Source organism: Oratosquilla oratoria, chromosome 3 (assembly GCF_046742065.1).
Source record: "Oratosquilla oratoria isolate Oo_2021 chromosome 3, ASM4674206v1, whole genome shotgun sequence".
NCBI lineage: Eukaryota > Metazoa > Arthropoda > Malacostraca > Stomatopoda > Squillidae > Oratosquilla > Oratosquilla oratoria.
This window is the reverse complement of record NC_134779.1, coordinates 284,458-310,000: the sequence shown is the minus strand read 5'-3', so window position 1 is coordinate 310,000 and position 25,543 is coordinate 284,458. Positions and strand designations below refer to the sequence as shown.

The 25,543-nt window shown below is 40.3% G+C and overlaps 1 protein-coding gene across 6 annotated transcripts in view; it reads right to left on the bottom strand.

The window, feature by feature from the left end:
- Window positions 1-25,543, bottom strand: part of LOC143020140 (uncharacterized) — a 378,438-nt gene that overhangs the window by 134,639 nt on the left and 218,256 nt on the right. For all 6 annotated transcript variants that reach the window (XM_076176309.1, XM_076176300.1, XM_076176324.1 and 3 more), the window contains 2 exons: window positions 14,061-14,133; window positions 11,114-11,265 (listed from right to left, as the gene is read on the bottom strand). In XM_076176309.1, the coding sequence (XP_076032424.1) occupies window positions 11,114-11,265; window positions 14,061-14,133 (225 nt within the window). The remainder of the gene's footprint in view (window positions 1-11,113; window positions 11,266-14,060; window positions 14,134-25,543) is intronic.

Genomic DNA, 25,543 nt, shown 5'->3' with positions numbered 1-25,543 from the left:
AAAGAATACCAAGTGGTCTGTGTAAAGAATTCTGCAAGAACTCTTCACCTCGGCATTTTGGCATGTGAAAGCTGATCAACTGAGGATATATTTATCCCACTACAAGCCCTGCTAGATGAATACAATGCATGGAGGATTGTCAAAATGATTATTTCCGACACCACAATAGTCAATACAGGCCACCAAAGTGGCGTTGTTATTAGACTTCAGAAACAGTTTGGACAAAAGGGACTAGAAGAGCTTCAGTTTATTGGATGCCAACATCATATTCTCGACTTGGTTCTACGGCACGTGATGGATTCCTTTTTCTCAACAAAATCACGGTCATCCAGCATCAACCATTATTTCACTGATGATATTTCGGCAGGCTATGAGAACTTACAAAAAATATTCTGGTCTAGAAATGATGCCAACAAGAGAAAACCCTGGATAGAGGGATGACTTCAGGTTTCTTTTAGAACTCTGTGAAGCATATAAGTACTACCACCGACTCGGTGGCACAGTTGATAGAGCGCTGGACTGGGAAGTACGATAGTGCTCGCAGTACCCAGTTCGAATCCTGCCCAGGGCCGAAATCATTTCAGTATCGCTGTGCCTCGGGTCGTTACTCTGACTCTCGTGGGCGGGGAGTTGGGTGTGTGTGAGTGTGAAAGGTCATAGCATTACCCATAGATCGGTCATACGAGCTCTGGGCTCTCTTCCGGGAGGGAAATAATTGTCGATCACGAGTCCAACACGTGATCCAAAGACCAAGGTGAATACATGGAGGGAAAATGGCCTCATATGAAATCGCGGAAGCTGCCCTCCCTTCATAATGTCAGGTGGAATTCACGGGCAATTTTTTTTTTTTTCCTCTTTCTGAAATAGAGGGATCAGCTGAAAACAGTTACATGGGCAAAGGTATGTTTCTCAAATGAACACTATTTAGAAGACACTTGCAATGAGTTGCATGCTGCTATCTCTAAACTGAAGTGTCCTAGGGCTTTAAAATGTTTTTCCACCTACTGGATAGAGAAACGATCAGTACTTGATATGCCTCGCTCAAATATGGTGGCCTAGTGAGCTGTGAAGCTAATGGGAGAGTTTCACAGCACTTGCAAAACTGACAAATATTTCAACAGCAAGTTCATAAACAAAAACTCACAAACTTAAAAGCATTTTTAAAGTTCACTATATCCCGTCCGGAGTGGCGCCCCTACGGACAAGAGACACACATCCTTTTGTTTCTGATAGAGAAAGTCTGTTCATAGAGAAATTATGACACTTTTATTATACTGTGACTGTCCCTCCGTTATGCTGCCCCCCCCCCCACTCCTTGTTATTGTCCTGTACCATTTCTCTGAATATTCATTTCCTTTTTTCGCCTAACCCTGTGGTGGGGGAAAAGAATGCTGCCACCAAGTATTTCCACTTGAGTCGTAAAAGGCGACAAAAAACGTGACGGGGTTAGGACTAGGAATCCCGCTACCTGTAACCCCAAAGGGGACACTCCTAAAAATGTAAAGGCATAAGAGGTGTCTAGGAGTTTTCCAACCTGTACCCTAAGGTGTAGGTCTTTTAATGTGCGTGGATGTGGTACGGATGAGAGTAAAAGGGAAGAGATAGGCAGTATGTTTGTGAGAAGAAAGATGGATGTGTTGGCATTGAGTGAAACTAAGTTGAAAGGGAGGGGCGAGTGTGAGTTCGGGAGTGTAGCTGGAAGGTTCTCAGGAGTGAAGAGAGAACGAGGGAGAGAAGGCATGGCTATATTAGTAAGTGAGGAGATAGGTAAGCGTATAGTCTAGTGGCAGGATCTTTCTTCAAGGTTGATGTGGATGAAGGTGAAGCTGAGATGGGAGATGTGGGTTTTTGTAAGTTCATATGGGCCTGGTAGTGAGAAAAGTGTAGAAGAATGGGAGGCTTTTTGGATGGATTTAGATGAGTGAATAGAGGAATTAGGGAGAAACATCAATGTAGTTGTATTAGAAGACCTCAACGCTAGTGTAGGAAATAAACCAATAGAGGGAGTAATTGGGAAGTGTGTAGTTCCAGGAAAAAATCGTTGTGAGAGTTGATGGTGGAGATATGTCTAGAAAGGATTACAAAGGCGGAGCTTGCCGACAGGAGACCTTTTGGTCCATAACTAGGTCGGATGCAAAAAAAAGTAATATAATAAAGATAAATAGAAAATAAATAAGAATTATAATAATATAGATGATAATAAATACAATAAATAAGTGCATAGGTATAGTTAAATAATAAACAAACAAGTAAATAGTAAATAATAGTAATATATGAAAATCAAGCAAATAATAAACGGAGAAATAATAACAAAAAATAAACAAATAACACAACGTAAATTTTTTTTTCAAAAGTTTTGTTTATTGTATTTTTTTAGAGTTTATTAATCCATTTTTCCTGCTGATTTCAAATATGCAATTATTTTTTCTGTATCATCGACCGTTATAGAAATACATATAATTTCAATGTTACCATGTATATTTTGGAATTGTTATGTGGTCTGCTACTAAATGTTTATCTAATTTTCTCTTTCAGATCAATGACAGAACTATTTACCTGTTAAGATGGCTACTAGAGGATGTGAAAATTCTCCTGATACATTTTGCTATGTGTGTGGTTATTATATTGGGAAAAAAAGCAACGGGCCGACCTCTCCGCTCGGCGAAGGATTTGTCGTCCTCGTGCGCGGACCCCCTTCGATTCCGCCCCCGACGCAGTTTATATGCGTGACTGAAATACCGCGCACTTCCGCCTCGTCCAGTGTGGCTTACGGTTTCCGACGGATGCCGAAACCTGATACGCCACTACCACTGGAGACACTTGCTGTCATCTGGGCCGCACCCAATTGCAAGCCATGCCCGTTTGGATGGCCCCATTTCTCGCGGATGACGGACCAGCGTTCGCTCATCTCCCTCTTCACGACAGAAAACTCCGTCACCGGCAATACCGGCCACGACCCGTCGCCACCCGCCGCCACCGACGGAGCGCTCTGAAGACTACGCCGCAGCACGGATAAGCCCCGCCTACGGTCATCCGCAGACCTGCGTGACCTCCGGGCTCCCGTCCGACTACCGCGCCCTACCCAACTCCATCCCTTCGTAATGAAAGCTCCGCACCGCCCCTTCCGCTGACGAACCCCGCCATCTCCAGGAGTGATCACAGGTCTTAAAAGAAGCCGCCCCGTCGCGTTCCTTTGGTGGAGGACATGCCGTCCTCATGCGCGAATCCCCCCACTTCCGCCTCCGCCGCTCGCCCACGAGCGCGGAGGGTGGGGAAGGTGTGGTGTAGTGCTATCCTGGGCCCTGGCGCTCGACACGACGAGCGGGGTGCCATAGGTTTAGAAGGACTCTTGGGCACAAGGCCCTCATTGTTAGTCATGTAGGACGCGGCATAGATTTCCCTCTGCGTAGGGAGTACGACGCACACCCAAGTCAGTCTAGAACTGTCCCTCATACGGTGAGCATGTGGCTCTCCTATTGTGACTCACCTCTGTACGCATAACCCACTTATTAATAAAGACTCCAAACGTCCCCTCGCGTTTCTGTTGCACACCAAGACAGTTGAGAGTTTTTACGAGAGTAGTAGAGCTTGTGTTAGGATTAGAAATGGAGAGAGTGAGTGGTTTTATGTAAAGGTAGGACTTCGTCAGGGATGTGTTATGTCGTCCTGGCCGTTCAATTTATACATGGATGGGGTGGTGCGAGAGGTAACTACAAGTGTAATGGGTCAGGCATTGGAACTGGTTAAAGTAAATGGAGAAAAGTGGGAGATAAACCAGTTGTTGTTTGCTGACGACACTGCGCTTGTAGCAGGATCAGAGGAGGGATTGAGGAAGTTAGTGACAGATTTTGGGAAGGTGTGCGAAAGAAGGACGTTGAAGACACATGTGGGTAAAAGTAAGGTGATAAGATGTACAAGGGGAGAAAGCGGCAGCATACCAGAAGTGAGTATTAAGGGAGAGAGACTGGAGGAAATGGGATTGTTTTAGATAATTGGGTGTGAATGTGGCAGGAAAGGGAGGAGTGCGGGTGGAGGTGGAATGTAGATTGAGAGAAGCGAGTAAATGCCTTGGTGGATTAAAAAGTGTAATGTAAATAGACATTTGGGAATGGATGCTATGAGGAGATTGTATGAAGGAGTAATTGTGCGAACAGCACTGTACAGGGCAGAAACATGAACCATAAGAGAGGAAGAGAAAAGGAGTTTGAATGTGTTTGAGATGAAATACCTGAGAAGTATGATAGGGGTTACTAGGATAGATAGAACACAAAGGAACACAAAGGAAAAACAAACAACAGCAGGCCTACTGGCCCTAACGAGGCTGTTTGTGCTTAAAGATACAGTTAAGAAAACAGGGTAGCTAGGGGATAGAAGATGAGCTAACACTACTGCTGATACTATCCCGTCCAATTACAACTAAATGCCGGGCTGTCAGATCTTTTATTACAAGGGATAATATTCTATTTGCGGTTTAGACTCTAACTACTTATCTAGGCGATTTTTAAATTTTGTTATTGTGTTACTTTCAACGACAGTGAAAGGTAACGAATTCCACGCATTAACAACCCGGTTAAAGAAGAAATGCTTACTTTCAATCGAAGAAAATCTTTTACCAGTTACTCGTACTTTAAATTCGTGACGTCTTTTCATACTTGATTTGTCTAATAAGAAGTAATCTTCGACATTGATGTTGTCAAAGCCTTTGAACATTTTAAGAACCTCGATTAAATCTCCTCGTATTCTCCTTTTTGAAAATGAGAATAAATTTAGACTTTTAAGTCTTTATTCATACGACAGATTTCTCAGCCTTGGTATCATTTTGGTCATTCTTCGTTGCACTCTTTCTAGTTCATTAATATCTTTCTGATAGTATGGGGACCAAAACTGTGCACAGTATTCGAGAAGGGGACGGACCAAGGAATTATAAAGGTTTCGCAATATTTTTTTCTGATTTAATTTCGAAGACTCTTCCGATAAAGCCAACCAATTTATTTGCTGTTTTAACAACTTCTGAGCAATGTTGACTTGGCTTCAAGTCATTTGGTATTAAAACTCCTAGATCTTTTTCTCTAGTTAATGAGTCTAGTATTGTGCCATTCATCTGGTATTGAATGTGATCATTGTTACTTCCAATATTCATGACTACATTTAACGTTAAATTTCATTTGCCACTTGTTTGCCCAGCTTGATAATCTGTCTAGTTCGGACTGCAGAGTTTTTTTTCTCTTTGGTGGTTGTTACTTTACCGGTGATGTTTGTGTCATCAGCCAATTTTGATACTTTACAGAGGGGGCCGTCGTCTAGATCATTTACATATATTAAGAACAAAACGGGTCCCAAAACTGATCCTTGCGGCACGCCAGTTTTAACGTCGAGCCAGCTAGATGAGGCCCCGTTAATTACAACTCTCTGTTTTTGCTCAGAGAGCCAATCTTTAATCCAGTTGTGGATATTACCAGAAATACTGTGTGTTTTTAATTAGTCGAACAATCGTTTATGAGGAACTTTATCGAATGCCTTCTGAAAATCTAGATAAATTATATCAACAGATATACCCTCCTCGTTCTTGATAAAGACGTCATGAAAGAAGTCGAGAAGATTAGTCAAACATGAGCGTTTGCTATGGAAGCCATGTTGTGAATATTTCATAATTTCATTTTCTTCTAGAAATTTCACTACACTGTCGCAAATGATTGTCTCTAACAGTTTACACACAATCGAAGTCAGGTCGGTCTGTAGTTGCCTGGTAGTGATTTGTCCCCTCTCTTGAATATTGGTGTTACGTTAGCACATTTCCGATCTGATGGAACTTTACCAAATGTTAAAGATTTGTTGAATTGGATGCACAAGGGTTTACTGATTTAATTTCTCACTTCTCGCAGAATTCTAGGTGAAATTTTGTCAGGTCCCGGGGCTTTATTTATTTTGAGCTTATCAATTACTTGTACGACATCACTTTCGGTAATTATGAGTTGGTTTAAGACGTTTTGGGACATTTTATGTTCTGGTGGCTGATACACTGAGCAATCCTCGTCCGTGAAGACGAATGCAAAAAAATTATTAAGGATTGAGGCCATCTCATTTTCATCATCCGTATGTTTACCTTCATCGTTGTATAATGGTCCAATGCCGCAGGTAAGCGTTTTCTTCTTATTCGCATAAATATAGAATTCTTTAGGGTTCGATATGTTTTCCTTAGCAATTTACTCTTTGAGATTTTTCCTACTACGCCTTATCAGTGTTTTGGTTTCGCGGCGAATTCTGTATAGTGTTAGTTTATCGTCTTGGCTTTTGTTTGATAAATATTTTTTGTACGCACGCTTTTTACGGTAGAGGTTGCTACTAATTTCCCTATTCTCCAACTTTGGTTTATTTGTTGCTGGGTGCCTCTCACGATAGGGAACACAGAGATTTACAGCAATGTTTAGCTCCGTGGTGAAGTTTTCCCACGCTTTGTCAACATCAATCTCGTTCGAAGTTTTACTCCAGTCTAAGTTTTCTAGTAGTGATCGGAGTCTGTTAAAATTGGCTCTACGGAAGTCGGGTACTTTCTCCTTGCTGATCTTAGATAAACTAGCTTCCATTTTTATTTTGAATGTGATGATATGATAATCGTTGGTACTAAATATTGGTCCGACATTCACTTTATTTACAATATTCTCTGTTGTAGAAAATAATATGTCCAGGATATTATTTTCAGGGGTAGGGCTGTTTACGTATTGGTGGAAGTCACTTTCCAGTAAGTTACTATACAAGTCTCGTCCTGTATGCAAATTCAAATCTTCGCCCCATCTCTTAACCGGTAAGTTAAAGTCTCCCATGATTACTGTCTCGTAGCGTTGGTTAGTTTCTGAGATTAAATTGAATAATTTTTCATAATTTTCCGGCAGCTGACCCGGTGGCTCATAAACAAATCCAATCATTACTTTAGATTTACTGCAATTGCTTTTAATTTCAACAAACAATATATCAACATTTGTTACTGCCTCTGTTTTTAACAGTGATGGTTGGACATACAAAATTACTCCCCCGCCTATTCTATTTTCTCTTTCGCAACTGAAAATTGAGTAGCCCGGCAAACAGTATTCCGCAATAAAATCTCGACTTGATGTGTCCAACCATGTATCTGTTACTCCTATCACGTGGTAGTTTCCTGTCGCTCCGAGGATTTCTAGACCTTCGAATTTGTTTCGTACGCTGCGAGCATTTACGCAACAGAGATTGATATTTGTCACTTTTCTTTTTTGCTCTATTACGGAGGTGTTGATGGGGGCTCCGCTGAGGAGTTTTTTCTTCTGATATTGGCCAAGCTGTTGTTGAGCAGCCTACCTAACTTTGCTGCTCCAGCCGCATTCAAGTGGAGACCGTCTTCCTCAGAGTTTTATCAAAGTAGAAGTTGTCCCAAAAATTGACGAAGTGCACTTTTTACTTTTCACAGAGGGATTTTACTCTATTGTTCGTACTGAATGCGATGTTGTAGAATCTGTCGATGTTGAAAAATTTATCCTTTCTCTTGAATCTGGAAAGGATCCCTGAAATTACAAGGTTTTTCCCAGGAACCTTTTCTTTATATTTCCTGATTGTTCTCCAGTACTTTTCGATGAGTTCCTCTGACCGCGATGCCTCGACGTCATTCGTACCGGTGTGTATTATGAAAACCGTGTTCGAGTTTGCTTCTATTGTGACATCGTCACAAGACTCGGCAATGTCATCGAGTCCGGCACCTCTATACATATAACACCTTCTGCGGCCGTTTGAAGAACGACCACAGAACTCTTCTGATTGATGTCTGACCATGGAGTCCCCGACTAAACGAGTTTCAAACTCGTCCTCCTTGGCTAGGTCCAAAACTTTAAATCTATTGGAGGTGATGGGTCCTGACGATACGTTCGCCTTTCGGGGGGGTTTCGCACCTTTCTTGACCAGTCGCCAACCCCCGTCCCGTGTAGCGGGTGGGGAGGCTTCCTGCAGTGTAAGTTGGGGGCTATCCTGTGAAGCAGGAATGTCATTTTCGGAGACAGCATTTTCAAGCGAGTGCATTGGTGCCAGCAATTGTGGGACTATCCCGACGTTCTTAGTCACGAACTCTACAAGGGCCTCATATTTCGCTTTCTGTGAGTCACACAGCTCCTTTAGAGTCTTGATCTGTTGGGAGTCTTTGTCTTGTCTCTTGTTAAAAACACACATGCGGCAATATGACGAGTTTTTGAAATACTGTCTTGCCACCTCGCATCTGCAACTTTTGCAGGTTCGTAGTTTAGAAGGTATTTTGGCTAATTCAGATGCTTAGGAAGAGAGACTGCTTTAATTTTGTACTCACCACGTTTCAGATGCTCCTCTGGACGATACACATATACCGATTTCCTTTTCCGGAGCTACTACGAATTGATGCTGCTAAACCTAATGATAATCCCATATATTGATCCCTACTAATAATAACATTTGCTAAAGCGAATAATGATATTAGTTAAAGCTAATAATGATTCCTAATATTCATCCCTAATGACAATGAAATTAGCTAAAGATAATAATATTAGTTAAATCTAATAAAAATCCCTAATACTGATCCCTAAGAATGAGAAATGAGGAGGTGAGAAGGAGAACGGGGGTGGAAAGGGAGTTGGGAGATAGGATTGATTAAAGAGTATTGGAATGATTTGGGTACATAGAAAAAATGAGTGAAGAAAGACCAGTAAAAGAGGTGTGGAAGGCAGAGTGGAAGGAATGAACATGATGGGGCATCCTAGGATGAGATGAATGGATGGGGTAAAAGGAGTATTAGGAAAGAGGGGAATGTCTGGGAGATGACAAAAGATAGGGGTGAATGGACAATGATTGTGTATGGATGATGCTGTGATGCATGAGGGAGAGTGGGTGGGGGGGGGGTGAGGGAGTGCGTATGAGGAATGAATTGACGCAGTCCAAAGGGATTTCTCCCAGTCTTCTCCGTTTCTGCATGAGGGGACGGAGAGGGGGGTCGCCGATCTAACGAAGCGGCCTTGATGTGAATGTGCTGTGTCTTACGATATTGCTTTCTGACCCAGGTCAGTGGACAAGATGTAGGGGTGTCAAGATGAGAGGGAAGGAAGAGGGTACGGGTTTTTTTTTTTTTTTTTTTTTTTTTTTTTTTTTTTTTTTTTTTTTTTTTTTTTTTTTTTCTCTCCTACCTCCCGTGTAAGGGGGAAAAGCCTTTGGTATATGTATGTATGTACTATACGTTATATCAATTTGCAAATAAATGCTTTTGTAAACGGCAGAATTTTCTTTTGATACTTCAGCCTAATACAAAATTTTATTAGGTGCCGGGTTTTCTTTTAGGGAAAAGTTCATCGTTTGCCACTGCAGACTTTTAAATCTGAAAAAGTCATATCCTTAGCTAGCACGTATGGTAGACTTAAGCCTGGTAGCTGGTCGGGAGCCCGGAACGCTCTGGCAGTAGACCTGGTGACCCGTCTCAAGCGCTGATTGGTTGAATGGTAAGTTGTTGGTTCAATAATGTTTTGCTGTAGGATATGTCTCTGATGTAGGAGTGTGGATGGCAAGACGTTGGCAAGTGATGGAAACGGCTTTAGCAATCTGAAGTGTTGTAAAGTCGTCTTCACGGTGGATGATTTCAGTCTGATTAATAAGACTTTGTAAGGGGGGTTTCATATCGTGTTCTTGTGTATAATATTGGAAAATTTAACCTTGACTTCTGTGATATAGTAGACGGCACCGCAACCTGGTGGAGGTCCTATCAATGTAGCTGTTGGAGCCGTCACAGTGGCCCTCCTTGCAAATAAATTCATATACGAGTACTACATTGGTGGTGGCCTCCCGTGGGGTAGCGGGTGCCGTACTATTCCGCATTGTCAGTGATTTTGTTAGGGCTGGCTTACAGAATATTCTAATGTCATGTCATTAGCGTCATTTGGATCAGATGGTCTAACTCCTCTCTTAATTATGCTCCTAGAATTGCATTCTTTTCTGTATTTATCGTGGAAATTGTTCTGGTGACATATAATGACTTTTTCCTTTGCTGGGGTAGATTATTGGGTGGGTGCTGCGTACTGGTCCATCTTTTTCTTGAGAACATTCTCTATCAGGTGATCTGCATAGCAGTGTGCACCCTGAAGAAGCCTCAGGTCGAGGCGAAAAACTCTGAGTTTCGGTGCATGATAGTCAACAGTTTCCTCTGTTACTAGAAGATATTTAAACAAGTCAACATATAACATCACTTACCTTAAAACCATCAAAGATTCCAGTGCAGTTGATTTTAATCAGAATTGTCTGAAAGGAATATGTACCCAAGAAATATATATATATATATACATATACATATATATATACATATACATATATATATATATATATATATATATATATATATATATATATATATATATATATATATATATATATGTTCACTATAAACCCACTATCGGAGAAATAATAACGGAAGTACAGGGAAACTGTATATTTCGACTACTATCTGTAGTCCTCTTCAGCAGAATGCTTACAAGAAGTTAAGGTACAAGTATATATGAGGAAGTGAGGGGTACATATATACTTGTACCTTAACTTCTTGTAAGCAGTCTGCTGAAGAGGACTAAAGATAGTAGTCGAAATATACAGTTTCCCTGTACTTCCGTTACTATTTCTCCGATAGTGGGTTTATAGTGAACATTTACAAATGTGTTATAACATCAATTTCCAATATATATATATATATATATATATATATATATATATATATATATATAAATATAAATGTATATATATATACATATATATACATATATATATACGCACATACATACACACAAACATACACACACACATACACACACACACACACACACACACACACACACGAACACACACACACACACACACATCACACACACACAAACACACACACACACACATACACACACACACGCGCACACACACATACATACACGCACACACACACACACACACACACACGCACGCACATTCATACACACACATACACACGTACACACACAAACACACAAACACACACACACACACACATACACATACACACACACGCACACACACACACATACACACTCACCCTCGCACAAACAGAATGAGAAACCATACTTACAAATGGACAAAGCATTGTTGTTCTCGTCCGAAGAAGCGATTGATATATGTTGATTTGTGACACTTAAGGCAGCATAACGAACTCGATAGCATACGGTAAAGGTTCGCACCACGTCCTTGTGAGTCGGTCGGTCGCTCGAAGAGAAATTGAATCTGGAAGATGACAAAGGGGTCAGTGATATCCTTTGATCACTTCTCTTCCACACCGCACTTCGATCAAATGAAGACGTACGAGTTAACGTCAGGGAATGTTTAGAACAATTGCCAGACCTTGTCCTTCGTACGTCCATCACAGCATGTTGGTAGCGTCATTACTTTATGGTAAACAGTTAAGGGTTCGAGTCCGAGTGGTAGGGCTAGTCAAAGCAGCAAACTATTGAGCTTAGATGACTCGTTCCTATCCTGTCAGAATGAGGTTTCGGTCAGTCGGGAGACGTCCAGGCCGTTTCCTCTTCAGCTAAATAATATTGACAAGCATTTGCTACAACAAAACCTGCTTAGTGCACCAAAGGACTGAGTGTGTTGATAAACAGGACTTGTGAGATAGTGAAATATTACCATTGGCTTCTTTGCCCCGTAGGCACTTTCTAAACCAAACCAAACTGTCTTCTGTGAGCTAGAGAAGAATCTATAATGTGTATTGTCGAAGCGAAAGAGTAGAGCGAGATCATTTTGTCGTCTGAATCCCCTCCTTTAAATATTGAAAAATGTCCATCATCAGCCAGAATAGAATGGGAATTGTCTCATTTAGGAAGATATTAAAGATCTTAATTATTATGACTGCCTGAAAACACACACACACACACACACACACACACACACACACACGACTCGGTGGCGTGGTTGATAGAGTACTGGACTGTCAGCACGGAGGTGCGGCAGTACCTGGTTCGAATCCTGCCCAGGGCCGAAATTATTTCGGTATCGCTGCGCTTCGGGTCGTTACTCCGACTCTCGTGGGCGGGGAGTTGGAGGTGTGTGTTTGTGTAAGGTCATAGCATTACCCATAGATCGGTCATACGAGCTCTGAGCTCTCTTCCGGGAGGGAAATAGCTGTCGATCACGAGTCCAACACGTGATCCAAAGACCAAGGTGACCAAGGTGAATACACACACACACACACACACACACACACACACACACAACCACACACAAACACATGCGCGCGCGCGCACACACACACACACATACACACACACGCACACACACAGACGCACACGCACTCACAGTGATAGAGTTCCTGGCTGCCACTACGGCGGTCCGGGTTCGAATTCCGCCCAGGGCTGAAAAAAATTCAGTATCGCTGCGAGTCGTTACCCCAACTATCGTGGGCGGGGAGTTAGGTGTGTGTGTACGTGTAAGGTCACAGCATTACCCATAGATCGGTCATATGTGAGCTCTGAGATTTCTTCCGGGAGGGAAATAGCTGTCTATCACGAGTCCACGTGATCCAACGCCATGGTGAATCACAAACACACACATGCAGACACACACACAAACACACATGCACACACACACAAACACACACACACATATACGCATACACACGCACGCACACACACACATATGCACGCACGCTTACGCACACACACATACGGCCCGGTGGCGGATTGGTAAGGCACTGGCCTCACAAGCCGGAGAACCGGGATTCGATTCCCCGGCCGGGCGGAGACAAGTTGGGTTTGTCTCCTTTCACGTGTAGCCCCTGTTCACCTAGCAGCGAGTAGGTACGGGACGTTAGTCAAGGAGTTGTGACCTTGCATTCCCGGTGTGTGGAGTGTGAGTGGTCTCAGACCTACCCAGAGATCTGCTAATAATGAGCTCTGAGCTCACTGCCGTAGGGTGGTGTCTGGCTGTCTCGAAAAGAGGCTGCAGCAGATCCGAGGTGAATACACACGCACACACACACACACACACACACACACACACACACGCACGCACGCACACGCACTCACCCACATACACAAACACACATATGCATACATACACACATGCATACATACACACACACACACACACACACACACATACAAAGAAATGTAGCATAATGGAGTTTGGAATATTAATATATATATATATATATATATATATATATATATATATATATGTATATATATATGTATGTATGTATAGATATATAGATATATATACATATATATATATATATATATATATATATATTAGGACAATATAGAATTGGAACAAAGGAACTAAAAGTGCGACATGAAAAAGACCTGGGAGTAATTATCTCAAATGACATGTCCCCTGATAAACAGATAAACAAAGTTGACGGAGAATCTTGCAACTTGCTAAGATCAATAAGGGAGACTTTTACCTATTTAGATGAAGAAATTGTTAAAAAAAAATATATATACTAGTCACACTAATAAGGCCTATACTGGAGTATGCTGCTATACTATGGTCACCCAGTACCAAAAAGAATATAAAGAAAATTGATTGAATCCAGAGAACAGCCACGAAAATGGCCCCAACACTTTCAAACCTGTCATATGAGGAGAGACGGGCTAAATTGAAATTACCGACTTTGAAACAAAGAAGAGAAAGAGGCGACCTGCTGACCATTTACAGAATCATGAAAGGCACAAATCCTTGATAGAGAGGACTTATTAAATTAGGATAAGAGAAACACAAAGGGATATGATAAGAAATTCAAAAAGAATAGTAATAGAAGAGACCTGAAAAATAATCCACACAGAGTGGTGGATATCTGAAACAAACTGGATAAAACGATAGTGTGTGCAAAAACTATACCCAAGCTTACGAGCAAAGTAGACATTGCGAGATACAAAGACGGGATACCACGAGCAAAGCCCCCCTTCCCGTAAGATACAACTAGGTAAAGGTAAACACACACACACACACACACACACACACACATCCTGAATGTTAAAAGAAAGGTAGTAAGATTTTAATAATGAGTTCCTTACCTGACGAAAACATCTTCCTGTGGTGCTTCCCAAATGTCTGACTGAAGAGAGAGCACCTTCACTCCCGACACACCTGGAACAGAAAGATATATTATGACTTTTAGGGCAATGTTTATGAATCATTTTCATACGTGATCATTCATTATAAAGGCTTAATATCGGATAAACGGAGAAATGTAATAATGAAAAACAACCGTAACTCGATGGTAGCAAAACGAAAAGTATTTACACATTCAATATATAACCCAGAACGCCACAGTGGTAAATCGATAAATAGCGGATGAATTCTTATCTGCGACAACTCCGTCTAAAAACGTAGCGCATTCCAATCACATCGTTCGCGAATCTCGCCCTTGATGTTTCTCATTCTTTCAACCTCCGTCAAGTTTAATTTCCAGTAATCAAATAGATGGAGAAACCAGCAAAATATAGAAATGACATTCCCTAAGAAATTATCCTGTCGGGAAATCTAAGTATAATTAAATTAGATCATGGCAGAACCCAGCCTATCTTTCCTAATTTGAAATATATATGATTGCTGAAAATAAATTAAATCAATCACTTCATAAGAATGAAAAGTTCATTGAAAGTAACATATTAATATGACGAAAATGTAGGATAACGGGTTGTAAATAATATGTATTGATACTAGATGACATTAATCTTCTCACTTCGTTGTTCAAATGAATGTAACCATTACAAACCCTATAACCATATGTAACCAACCATACGATACGTCACACGCATGACACGTGAACCACAGACCTCCAACAGGATGTCGACAGCCACTGGCGCCTTTCAACTTAAACTTAGCCGCCAATCTTTGCTGACCTACACATCCCCCAAATCACACCACACAACATGAGTAAGCATGACGCCATTATGCCACATGGCTTTCGCCAAGCACATCATTAACCATTGCTATACATATACCAAGCTACGTAATCATAACGATAAACCATACACCACATCAAGACACATTCACTAATACTGACTAGATCCATTTTACTACAACTAACTTAATAGGCAACCTCAAGAAGAAATGACGGTCAACTTGAATATTCAAATGAAGGAATGTGTAATATTTTAAACAATTATTTTAGCTCGGTATTCGTAAACGAAACACCTCAAAGTACACTCCAAACTGAAAGCTTTGAAAAGTCTAGGGTAAACTAACTCACTACGGTAAATATAATAAAAGAAAAAATTAAAAGGTGTATAAAGAAACTCAAAGTTAACAAAAACAACAGGGCCTGACGGTTGGCATCCAAGACTCAAAGGAAATGAAAAATGAGATTGTTGTTCCATTAGAAATTATTTTCAAGAAATCCATCATATCCGAAGATGTCCCAAGAGAATGGAAAAAAAGGTGGCAAAAAGAAACCAAATAACTACAAGCCTATAAGTTTGACTTCAATCGTAGGAAAAATAATGAAAACTATCATCAGAGATGCTATCGAATATCATTTAGAAAGTAACCGTTTGATAAATTATAGCCAGCATGGTTTCAGACGGAAACGTTCTTGCGCGACTAACTTACTCGAATTCTACAACACAATTATCTCGAATTATCACAAAAGAAACAATATAGATTTAATATATCTAGACTTTGCAAAAGCTTTTGATGCCGTCCCACACGAAAGACTACTTACTAAATTAGCTTTACACGGAATAAGTGGTAGCCTATTAAGTTGGACTAGTAATTGGTTGAATGATCGAAAACGGAGAGTTGTTTTAAATGGAAAAACTTCTAGATGGACAATTTTTACAATTAGAGTTCCTCAGGGTTCCGTTCTTGGGCCACTTCTATTCATAGTATATATAAATGATATAGACCATGAACTAAAATCTACTGTTTCCAAATTTGCTGATGATACAAAACTGTGCGGAATGGCAAATGATCACTTAAACCAATTACATATTCAAGAAGATTTAGATCAATTACAGCAATGGTCTGAAAAGTGGCTAATGAAATTTAACACAAGTAATTGCAAGGTAATGCACATAAGTAAAAATAACAGTAAGTACGATTACAAGTTATTTGAAAATTCGTTAACAAAAGAGAATAGTGAAAAGGATCTCGGCGTAATTATCAGTAACGATCTCAAATCATCCAAGCAGTGTATTTCAGCCTCTGAGAAAGCAAATAAGATTCTAGGACTGATTGCGTGATCTTTTGAATTCAAAAGTTCATCATTCATTAACAATCGTTAGTTCGTCCACATTTGGAATATGCTGTTTCCGTATGGTCACCGAATTTCATTAAAGACATTGACAGATTGCGAAAGGTACAACGGCGAGCCACAAAACTGATTCCAAATATAAAAAATAAATCATACGAAAATCGACTAAAACATATGAATCTGTTTTCCCTAAAAAAAAAAGCGTAGACTCAGAGGTGACTTGATACAGGTCTTTAAAATTCTAAAGGGAATTGACAATATCAAAAGTGAAAAAAAATTCACATTGAATGAGAATCAGACAAGAAACAATGGTCTCAAACTGTCCGGAAATAGATTCAATTTGGAATTGGGTAGAAATAACTTCGCCAACCGTGTAGCTAATTAATGGAATAAACTTCCTGCACAGGTATTGCAATGTGGTTCAGTTCGAAGCTTTAAGAATCATTTAGATAAACACCTAAGCAAGATGCTGTAATGATTATAATTTATTTTATATCATTTGTTTTTGTTTTGTTATCATTTGTCTGTTTGATTCTCATTTATTATTAGTTATATGTCAATTTATTATTATTTACTATTTACCTGTTTGTTTATTATTTAAATATACATATGCATTTATTTAATTTTTTTTACATTATTATAGTTTTTAATTATTTATTTATTATTATTATGATTTTTTTCGCATCCGACTTAGATATGGACCAAAAGGTCTCCTGTCGGCATCCTCCGCCTTTGTAATCCTTTGTAATTCTTTATAAGATACATGCATTTTCTGCGTATAAATATCGGCGATTGCGTCGCTATATTAGGACTTTCCCCATAGGGAATTACATCCCAGGACTAGGGACCCAACTGAGGATTCTTACCGAGAGGACTCCTGTCCTCCACTCTGTACCTGATATCACCGCTCTACAAGAATTAAACTAAGAGAACGCCCCCCACAGGTTTTAACTTCCCAACACCAGACAAAATGTAGTCACGAAAGGAAAAAACAATCCTCCAACGGCTACATTAAGCAGCTCATTCTGTCTGTCTATTTTGTCACCTATGTATCGATATATCTATCTATTTCTATCTGTCTATCTATCCATCTATCTATCTATCTCTGTCTATCTATCTATCTATCTATCTATCTATATATATATATATATATATATATACATATATATATATATATATATATATATATATAATATCTATCTATCTATCTATCTATCTATCTATCTATTTATTTACCTATCTATTCATTTTAAGGGAAGTAGCCTGCCAAAGTATGCACCCATGCAACACCCATTTATTTTCCTTTTAGCTGAGATTCTTGTGGATGAAAATCCACCCCTGAACCCCACATCCACTGCCCGGGTCAGAAACAATGCTGCAAGGCACAATTCATCCAGAGCAGAGCTCGACAGCCTAAGCTGGTTTACTTCCACCGCTTCATTTACATGGTGATCTTTCCTCCTTGACCCTTCATGCGTAAATAGAGAAAGCTAGGAGAAATCCCTTCAATTCATGTCAATTTATAGTCCATTCACAACCATTCTCCATTCGCACCGATCTCTTGCCTTCTCGCTTCCCTGTTGAACAGACATCTCCTTTTACCTTGCAAGACCTTCACCCCGACCCCCCACTTATCTCATTTTCGGTTTACCCCTCAAGCTCACTCCATTCACCTCTGCCCTCCACACTCTTTCTGTTAGTCTTTCATTACTCATTCTTTGCATGTGCCCACCTTTTTCCTTCTCCACTTTTTCACTCCCACCAGAAAAAAATATGATACTCCCCTACTCTCTCCCGTTAACCCATATGGTGAATTCTACGAGTTTAGATTTTTATTGAATCTGCTACTAGGTAGATCTATCCAGCTTAGATGAAACTCCTCCGTGGCAAAATAAAGCAATGTTTCCTCATTTTTTCCAACCTCGGCGCACCGTCCCCAGGCTTAGTGCAGCGTCACCTTACATGCAGTTGCAACTATTACAGTGACTCATTACAAGATGAAATTTTATTCACAAATTACCTGATTTTTTATTTAGTTCAATAGCCAAAAATAAGGCATCAGCGGCTGCAGTGATAAGTGGTAAAGCTGTAGAGGAAGAAAAGGAAAAACGAAAAACAAAGAGCACTGATCCACTTTCTCATCTGGTTTCGAGTCAAAGTTCGAGCGAATATTATCAACATCATAAATTATTCTAAAGTGATCAACGTAATGCTAAATGCATTTCCGGTCAGAAAATGTAGTATTCTAAAATAGTATCCATTTCGTATGCAGCTAGTCTTCTTGACGGTGCAATACTTATGAGTATGTCATCATATTGTACATATCAGAAGCCCCCTATTGTTCAAATCAGCACCCTTCGTTGATAATCGCTTAGTGAAGGAATACCGTCTCCGTTAGTATTGTTGGAACAAAAGGATTTTATGTACGATGTCCCTGCAGGGTTCAAGAGACATCACCCCCCCCCCATACTTTCTCATTTTGTGACGATAATATTGTGCATTATCATTTTAAACCTATTCACATTTTATATATAATGCTCCCCGCTTCAGAAGTGATTAAAACAATGACATTTAAGAACAGAAATAAATTAAATGGACAGGAGTGAGACATACGTGACGTTTTGATAATGGTACAATTAAACAAATAACAAATGAAATAATAAGTAAAATAACAAATACAACATGCAAGAAAGAGATACGTGTCTTGAAAGTGCAAACAATGGACTAATTTCAGGTTTCAATGAGATAAGAACACGAGCGTATTACCGCGGCAAACAATTCATTTAGCTCTATTTTCGGTTTTCGTAAATTAGACTAGCATGCCAGGCATGAGGCATGGCCAAACATTTTCAAAGGTGGAAACTAATACATACATACATACATACATACATACATACATACATACATACATACATACATACATACATACATACATACATACACATATACATACATGCATACCGTACATACATACATACATACATACATACATACATACATACATACATACATACATACATACATACATACATACATACATACATGCATGCATACATGCATACATACAAACGAACATACAAACATACATATATACACACACATACATACATGCATACTTACATACATACATACATGCATACATACATGCATACATACATACATACATACATACATACATACATACATACATACATACATACATACATACATGTCCCAATCCTTTCTACTGTTGTTCTTGATAGGGAATTGGGGTGTTTTCATGATTTTGTGGTAAGTGACCACCAACTGTTGGGTTTTGTCTCTGCTAATTATTAATGAAAAACTTCATTCATCTGTTTTTTATTGAAAAAACACTGTGTTTTTGTAGTTAATAATTTTTCTCTCTCCGTACGTGGTTTCAACCGGGGATGGATAAACCATCTGCCAAGTTGCTTTTTGTTTGCATGTTGCAACTTTCCCTAAACATTATTGACCAGGACTTGTGGCGCCCTTTTGATCTCAGGGTGGGCTCGAGTCCAGTCACTGCAACGCGTAAGGGCCTTTCTGGCGCGTTTATAGCGGATCTTCGGTAGCGTTTAGGGCATTCACTTTCCCCGCTGAGGCAGACCCCAATTTTGAAACCTGGAATACTTACTTCGACCTAAGTATTCAGGAAAGGGAGTTGTCAGTTGATATTATTCTCTATGGAGAAGTTTAGGGCAGAGATGCATTGTAGATTGGCTTTTAGATTTTCGAGTTCCACTAGATCAGTAGTTCTTAACATTTTTTAGTGCTCGTACCCCTTGATATCTAAGAAAAATTTCTCGTAGCCACCCACTCCCATCCAACACAAATACAATGCTAAAATATGAAAAGTATTAGTGATGCAAATTTCGCTGTGCTTTCTCATAGTAAATAATTTATACCGTATAGTAACATGTACTGACTATCATGTCTCGTACCCCCAGGTTCAAGGTTTCGTACCCCCAGGTTAAGAACCACTCCACTAGATCCCTCACGAAAACACAAATGTCGTCTACGTAATGGACGTACAGTATATGAGTCTTTCTGGTGGTGCTGAAGACTTTCTCCAACACCTCCGTGAAAAAATGTTGGCGAAGAAAATGCCAAGAGGCGAGCTAATTGCCACGCCGTCAGTATAGTATGTCTGTAGAGGTATTTTCTTGGACAATAGAGAGGCCATCTTGGTACAGATTACCGTATAAATGCATAAATGTATATATTAATTATCAATAGCTTTGCCTACGGGACTCGAACGGTCATCCGGCATGAGACACAGATTTAGGAGGCCACCAAACAGGCCAGGAAGGATGTACAAATGAGGTAGTTTGGAATTAGTTCTGCACCGCTCGATATCAACTCTCGTGATGCGGAAAGCTTGTTTATTTTCGAAAGCCATTCCACACGCATATGGGTTTGTTATGACAGTTTGATAAAGAGCCCGCCTACGGCACTTGAAACCTAGATCATGCGGCTTGAGGGTCAGTCTAGGACGCCACTAAACGCACCATGAAGGAAGCACAAAAGAGATTACAAGTTACAAGACACAGCAAAGACACAAACGAAATGTTGGAAGCTAGCAGGCAGAGAAAAAAATAAACATTTTATCAAGAGGGATACTGCTGAGAATGAAAGAACAAATACAGGAAGACTTTTGAATAAAGCCAAAGATAGAGACGAGAGGATGACGAAACAAGAAAAACAACACTTTTTCTGTAAAGTTCTAAATTAGTGTGAGGAACTGATATTTAAAGAAAAAAGAACGAAAGAAAGAAATTCTAATGCAGAAACCAGTGCAAGAAAATTTAAAATATCTGGGTTTGCTATTTATGTCTCGTGATTTTCTGTTTAAGATTTATCCTCTCTCCCCTCCCTTTTTCTACTCTTTCATGCATGTGTACGTGTATCTTCATGATTATCTGTGGGTAGGTACACACACACACACACACACACACACACACACACACACACACACACACACACACACACACACACACACACACACACACACACACACACATACATTTGCATTTATCTTCCATTTTTCCTACATGTTTTCCCACCTCTGTGCAAGGTCGCCATTCTTGACCCGTCGTTTCTACTCGGCTTGGCCCCTCCATTTATATCACTCGAAGACCTATCCAAAATTATAACGTATACAATCCATACACCTCCTGTGAGTCTTTGTGTCCATGTGTGTGTGTGTGTGTGTGTGTGTGTGTGTGTGTGTGTGTGTGTGTGTGTGTGTGTGTGTGTGTGTGTGTGTGTGTGTGTGTGTGTGTGTGTGTGTGTGTGTGTGTGTGTGTGTGTGTGTGTGTGTGTGTGTGTGTGTGTGTGTGTGTGTGTGTGATTCACCATGGTCTTGGATCATGTGTTGGACTCGTGATCGACAGCTATTTCCCTCCAGAAGAGAGCTCAGAGCTCATATATGACCGATCTATGGGTAATGCTTTGACCTTACACGCACACGCACACCTAACTCTCCGCCCACAAGAGTTGAAGTAACGACCTATAGTGCAGTAATACTGAAATTATTTCAGCCCTGGGCGGGATTCGAACCCGGACCGCCGTAGTGGCAGTCGGGAACTCTGCCAATGTGCCACAAGTCGTGTGTGTATGTGTGTATGTGTGTGTGTGTGTGTGTGTGTGTGTGTGTGTGTGTGTGTGTGTGTGTGTGTGTGTGTGTGTGTGTGTGTGTGTGTGTGTGTGTGTGTGTGTGTGTGTGTGTGTGTGTGTGTTTACGCGGTTGTATGTGAGGTTGTGTGCGTATGAATGTATAAGTGTGTGAGTGCTTTTGAACATAATGTTTATGCGTGTGTGTGGGGGGGGGGATTGGGATGGTGAGTAAAGGAACACCCATTCCTGCAGCAAAAATGTTAATGCGCAAGTCGTCACCAAGTGACTGAGTTCGGACGCGGCGCGGCGAACAACCGAGTCGATATATATACATATATATGTATATATATATATATAATATATATGTATATATATATATATATATGCTGTATGTATATATGTATATATATACATATATAATATATATATATATGTATTGTATATATATATTGCAAGAGGCTGGTAGATAAAGGTAGACATTTAAGGTAGATCAGAGGTAGATCGAGGAGGTAGAAGAACTGGAAGGAAATTTCATAGTCTTTTTGTTAAGATGTTATGATACAACGGCCGACGGCTGACTAACGCCAAGGATAGCTGATTCAGAATAGCGCCTTGTATATATCTAAAAGTGCAGAGTATCGCCTGGTGTAATTGTTTTTCTGTTGGAACTGTGAGCGGCAAGCCATTTTTTGTTACGACATAATGCTTACATTGTGACATAGTTTAGAAGAGTGTAACAGCCTCTCCAATTGGAGAAAAAGGTGGAGGAGGAGAAAAATCATTGGTGCAGAAAGGAAAGTCACGCCCTTAAGGTGTGTCACTTGTTTGAGAAGTAAAAGACTATTGGATGAAAAAAAGAGTGATGTCAGAACGAAGGTGGCTTGACGTGACGTTGAGAATTCCTCTCGGGATTTCTCGGGTGTGCTGATTTAGACCAACAAGCATCAGAACGACTACACCCTTTTTTATTCACCCCCAAGAAGGCCAAGGCATGGGGCCTTAAAACAACTCAAGAGAGAATAGAAAAGAGGAAAAGAGGGAAGAGCAGGGGGGTGACATATATATATATATATATGTGTGTGTGTGTGTGTGTGTGTGTGTGTGTGTGTGTGTGTGTGTGTGTGTGTGTGTGTGTGTGTGTGTGTGTGTGTATGTACATACATATATATATATATATATATATATATATATACATATATATATATTTATATTTATATCTATTTATTCATTTTAATTTTGTGGCAAAATGGTAGAAACCATCTTGTCATCGTATGTACAAAAGAATAATGTCACGTGCGATATGGGCTTTCAATGTCTGCGAGCTTTGCAAAGACAAAAGAAGAGAAAGAAGAAGAAGAAGAAGAAGAAGAAGAAGAAGAAGAAGAAGAAGAAGAAGAAGAAGAAGAAGAAGAAGAAGGAGGAGGAGGAGGAGGAGGAGGAGGAGGAGAAGGAGGAGGAAGAAGAGGAGGAAGAGGAGGAGAAGAAGGAGGAAAAGAGGAAGAAAAGGAAGAAAAACTTATTACGACTCTGCGTCTGGCATCTCGCCCAGTCCAGAGGGAAATGATCGAAACTAATAAGGAGTGAAAGATGAGGAACGTGAAAAACTATGAAGTTTTAAGAGGAGCACTGATTTCAGTGTGTGTGTGCGTATATGTGTGTATGTGTGTGTGTGTGTGTGTGTGTGTGTGTGTGTGTGTGTGTGTGTGTGTGTGTGTGTGTGTGTGTGTGTGTGTGTGTGTGTGTGTGTGTGTGTGTGTGTGTGTGTGTGTGTGTGTGTGTGTGTGTGTATGTGTGTTTGTGTGTGTTTGTGTGTGTTTGTGTGTGTGTGTGTGATGGATGGTTAAACTAAGTGATGCTTCGGGCCTCTATTTAAGAGCATTAAGAATTTGTAGCGTTCAATTTTTAAATAAAGAATTAGAAACAATAAACTTACAACTGAGCAAATTAGGTTATTCAAATTGGTTGTTGACAAAAGCTCTTACCAAGGCAAAAATCAGCCATTATAAGAACTCTTCCCAAACAAAGAACCAGCACAATTGGGACAATACTTGTATAAAGATCCCATACAACCATTTATTGGACAAAGCTTCTAAAATGTTACCACAAGATAAAATTAAATTGGTCTTCAACTATCCTAATAACATTTTTCATAAAGTAGTAAACACACATCATAAACCCAAATTCAGATAATAACCCTGGAGCATATAAACTACCTTGTAAAGATTGTAATAAGGTCTACGGGGTCAGACAGGTAGGGACCTCAATACCAGAGTAAAAGAGCACAAAAACTCTGTCAGGTATGCACAAAATAACTCCGCGGTCTTCCTCCATACATCAACAAAGGATCACCGCATAGATTGGAACAAACCAGAAATAATTTATAAATCCAATTGTAGCTTTAGGAGAAAGATAGTCGAATCTTTCTTCATTAAACACTTGCCAAATTTCAATACATCAAAAGGGCAATGGTCACCTGATTGTATAACAACTTATGCTGTGAATAGATTATTACCATTCCCGAATCCGCCTCACCTCGGACATGTGACTTGAGCCACCTCCCCTTGTTCCCACTTTGTACCTCTCTCACTGTATATATTCTTGTACATCTTACCTTGTATCTATCTGCTGAAGAGGACCACAGTAGTGGTCGAAATATACAGTTCGTCTGTTTCTTTTGTTTTGTTTCTCCGACAGTGGGTAATTTAAAACATTTTACTAAATATGCTACTACATTTTCGTCTTGTGATATATATATATATATATATATATATATATATATATATATACATGTGTGTGTGTGTGTGTGTGTGTGTGTGTGTGTGTGTGTGTGTGTGTGTGTGTGTGTGTGTGTGTGTGTGTGTGTGTGTGTGTGTAAGCGCGCGCGCGCGCGCGCGTGTGTGTGTGTGTGTGTGTGTGTGTGTGTGTGTGTGTGTGTGTGTGTGTGTGTGTGTGTGTGTGTGTGTGTGTGTGTGTTTGTGTGTGTGTGTGTGTGTGTGTGTGTGTGTGTGTGTGTGTGTGTGTGTGTGTGTGTGTGTGTGTGTGTGTGTGTGTGTGTGTATGTGTGTGTGTGTGTGTGTGTGTGTGTGTGTGTGTGTGTGTGTGTGTGTGTGTGTGTGTGTGTGTGTGTGTGTGTGTGTGTGTGTGTGTGTGTGTGTATGTATGCACATATAAAATATATTTATATACGAGTATATAAATGTGTATCGTAGGGTGGACGAACAACACTGGTTCTAATCCATCTCCTAAAGCTCTCACGTGCTGGCTCCAAGCGCCATACCCCCGGTAAACCGTCTTAGTTGACGGCCCAGTGCAATTATCATCGTTCCGGCATCTCCTACAGCCAAACTGACACCAGACGTCATGATTCGCATTCCTTTGGACCTCGTCAGGAAGGTCGAGATGGGGATTCTGATGATCGGGTCACCCAGGATCTCCAAATTCAGGCCCAGGCTTCGCGCGAAAAAAAAAGTAACTGTAGAGGGATACTCCAGCCCTACTGTAAAGTGTGGACTCAAACCGGAAGTTGTCAGTTTACGGGTTATAACCCTTCCAAATTGGCGTACAAGAAGGATGCCACGGGACAACTTTGAAGGTAGGAGGGACCATTGAAGTCCTATCGTCCGACCACCGTCCGCCTCAAGCTGAGCAGCTCCCGACCAATAAGGTGTTGGTCCGCCAACGTCT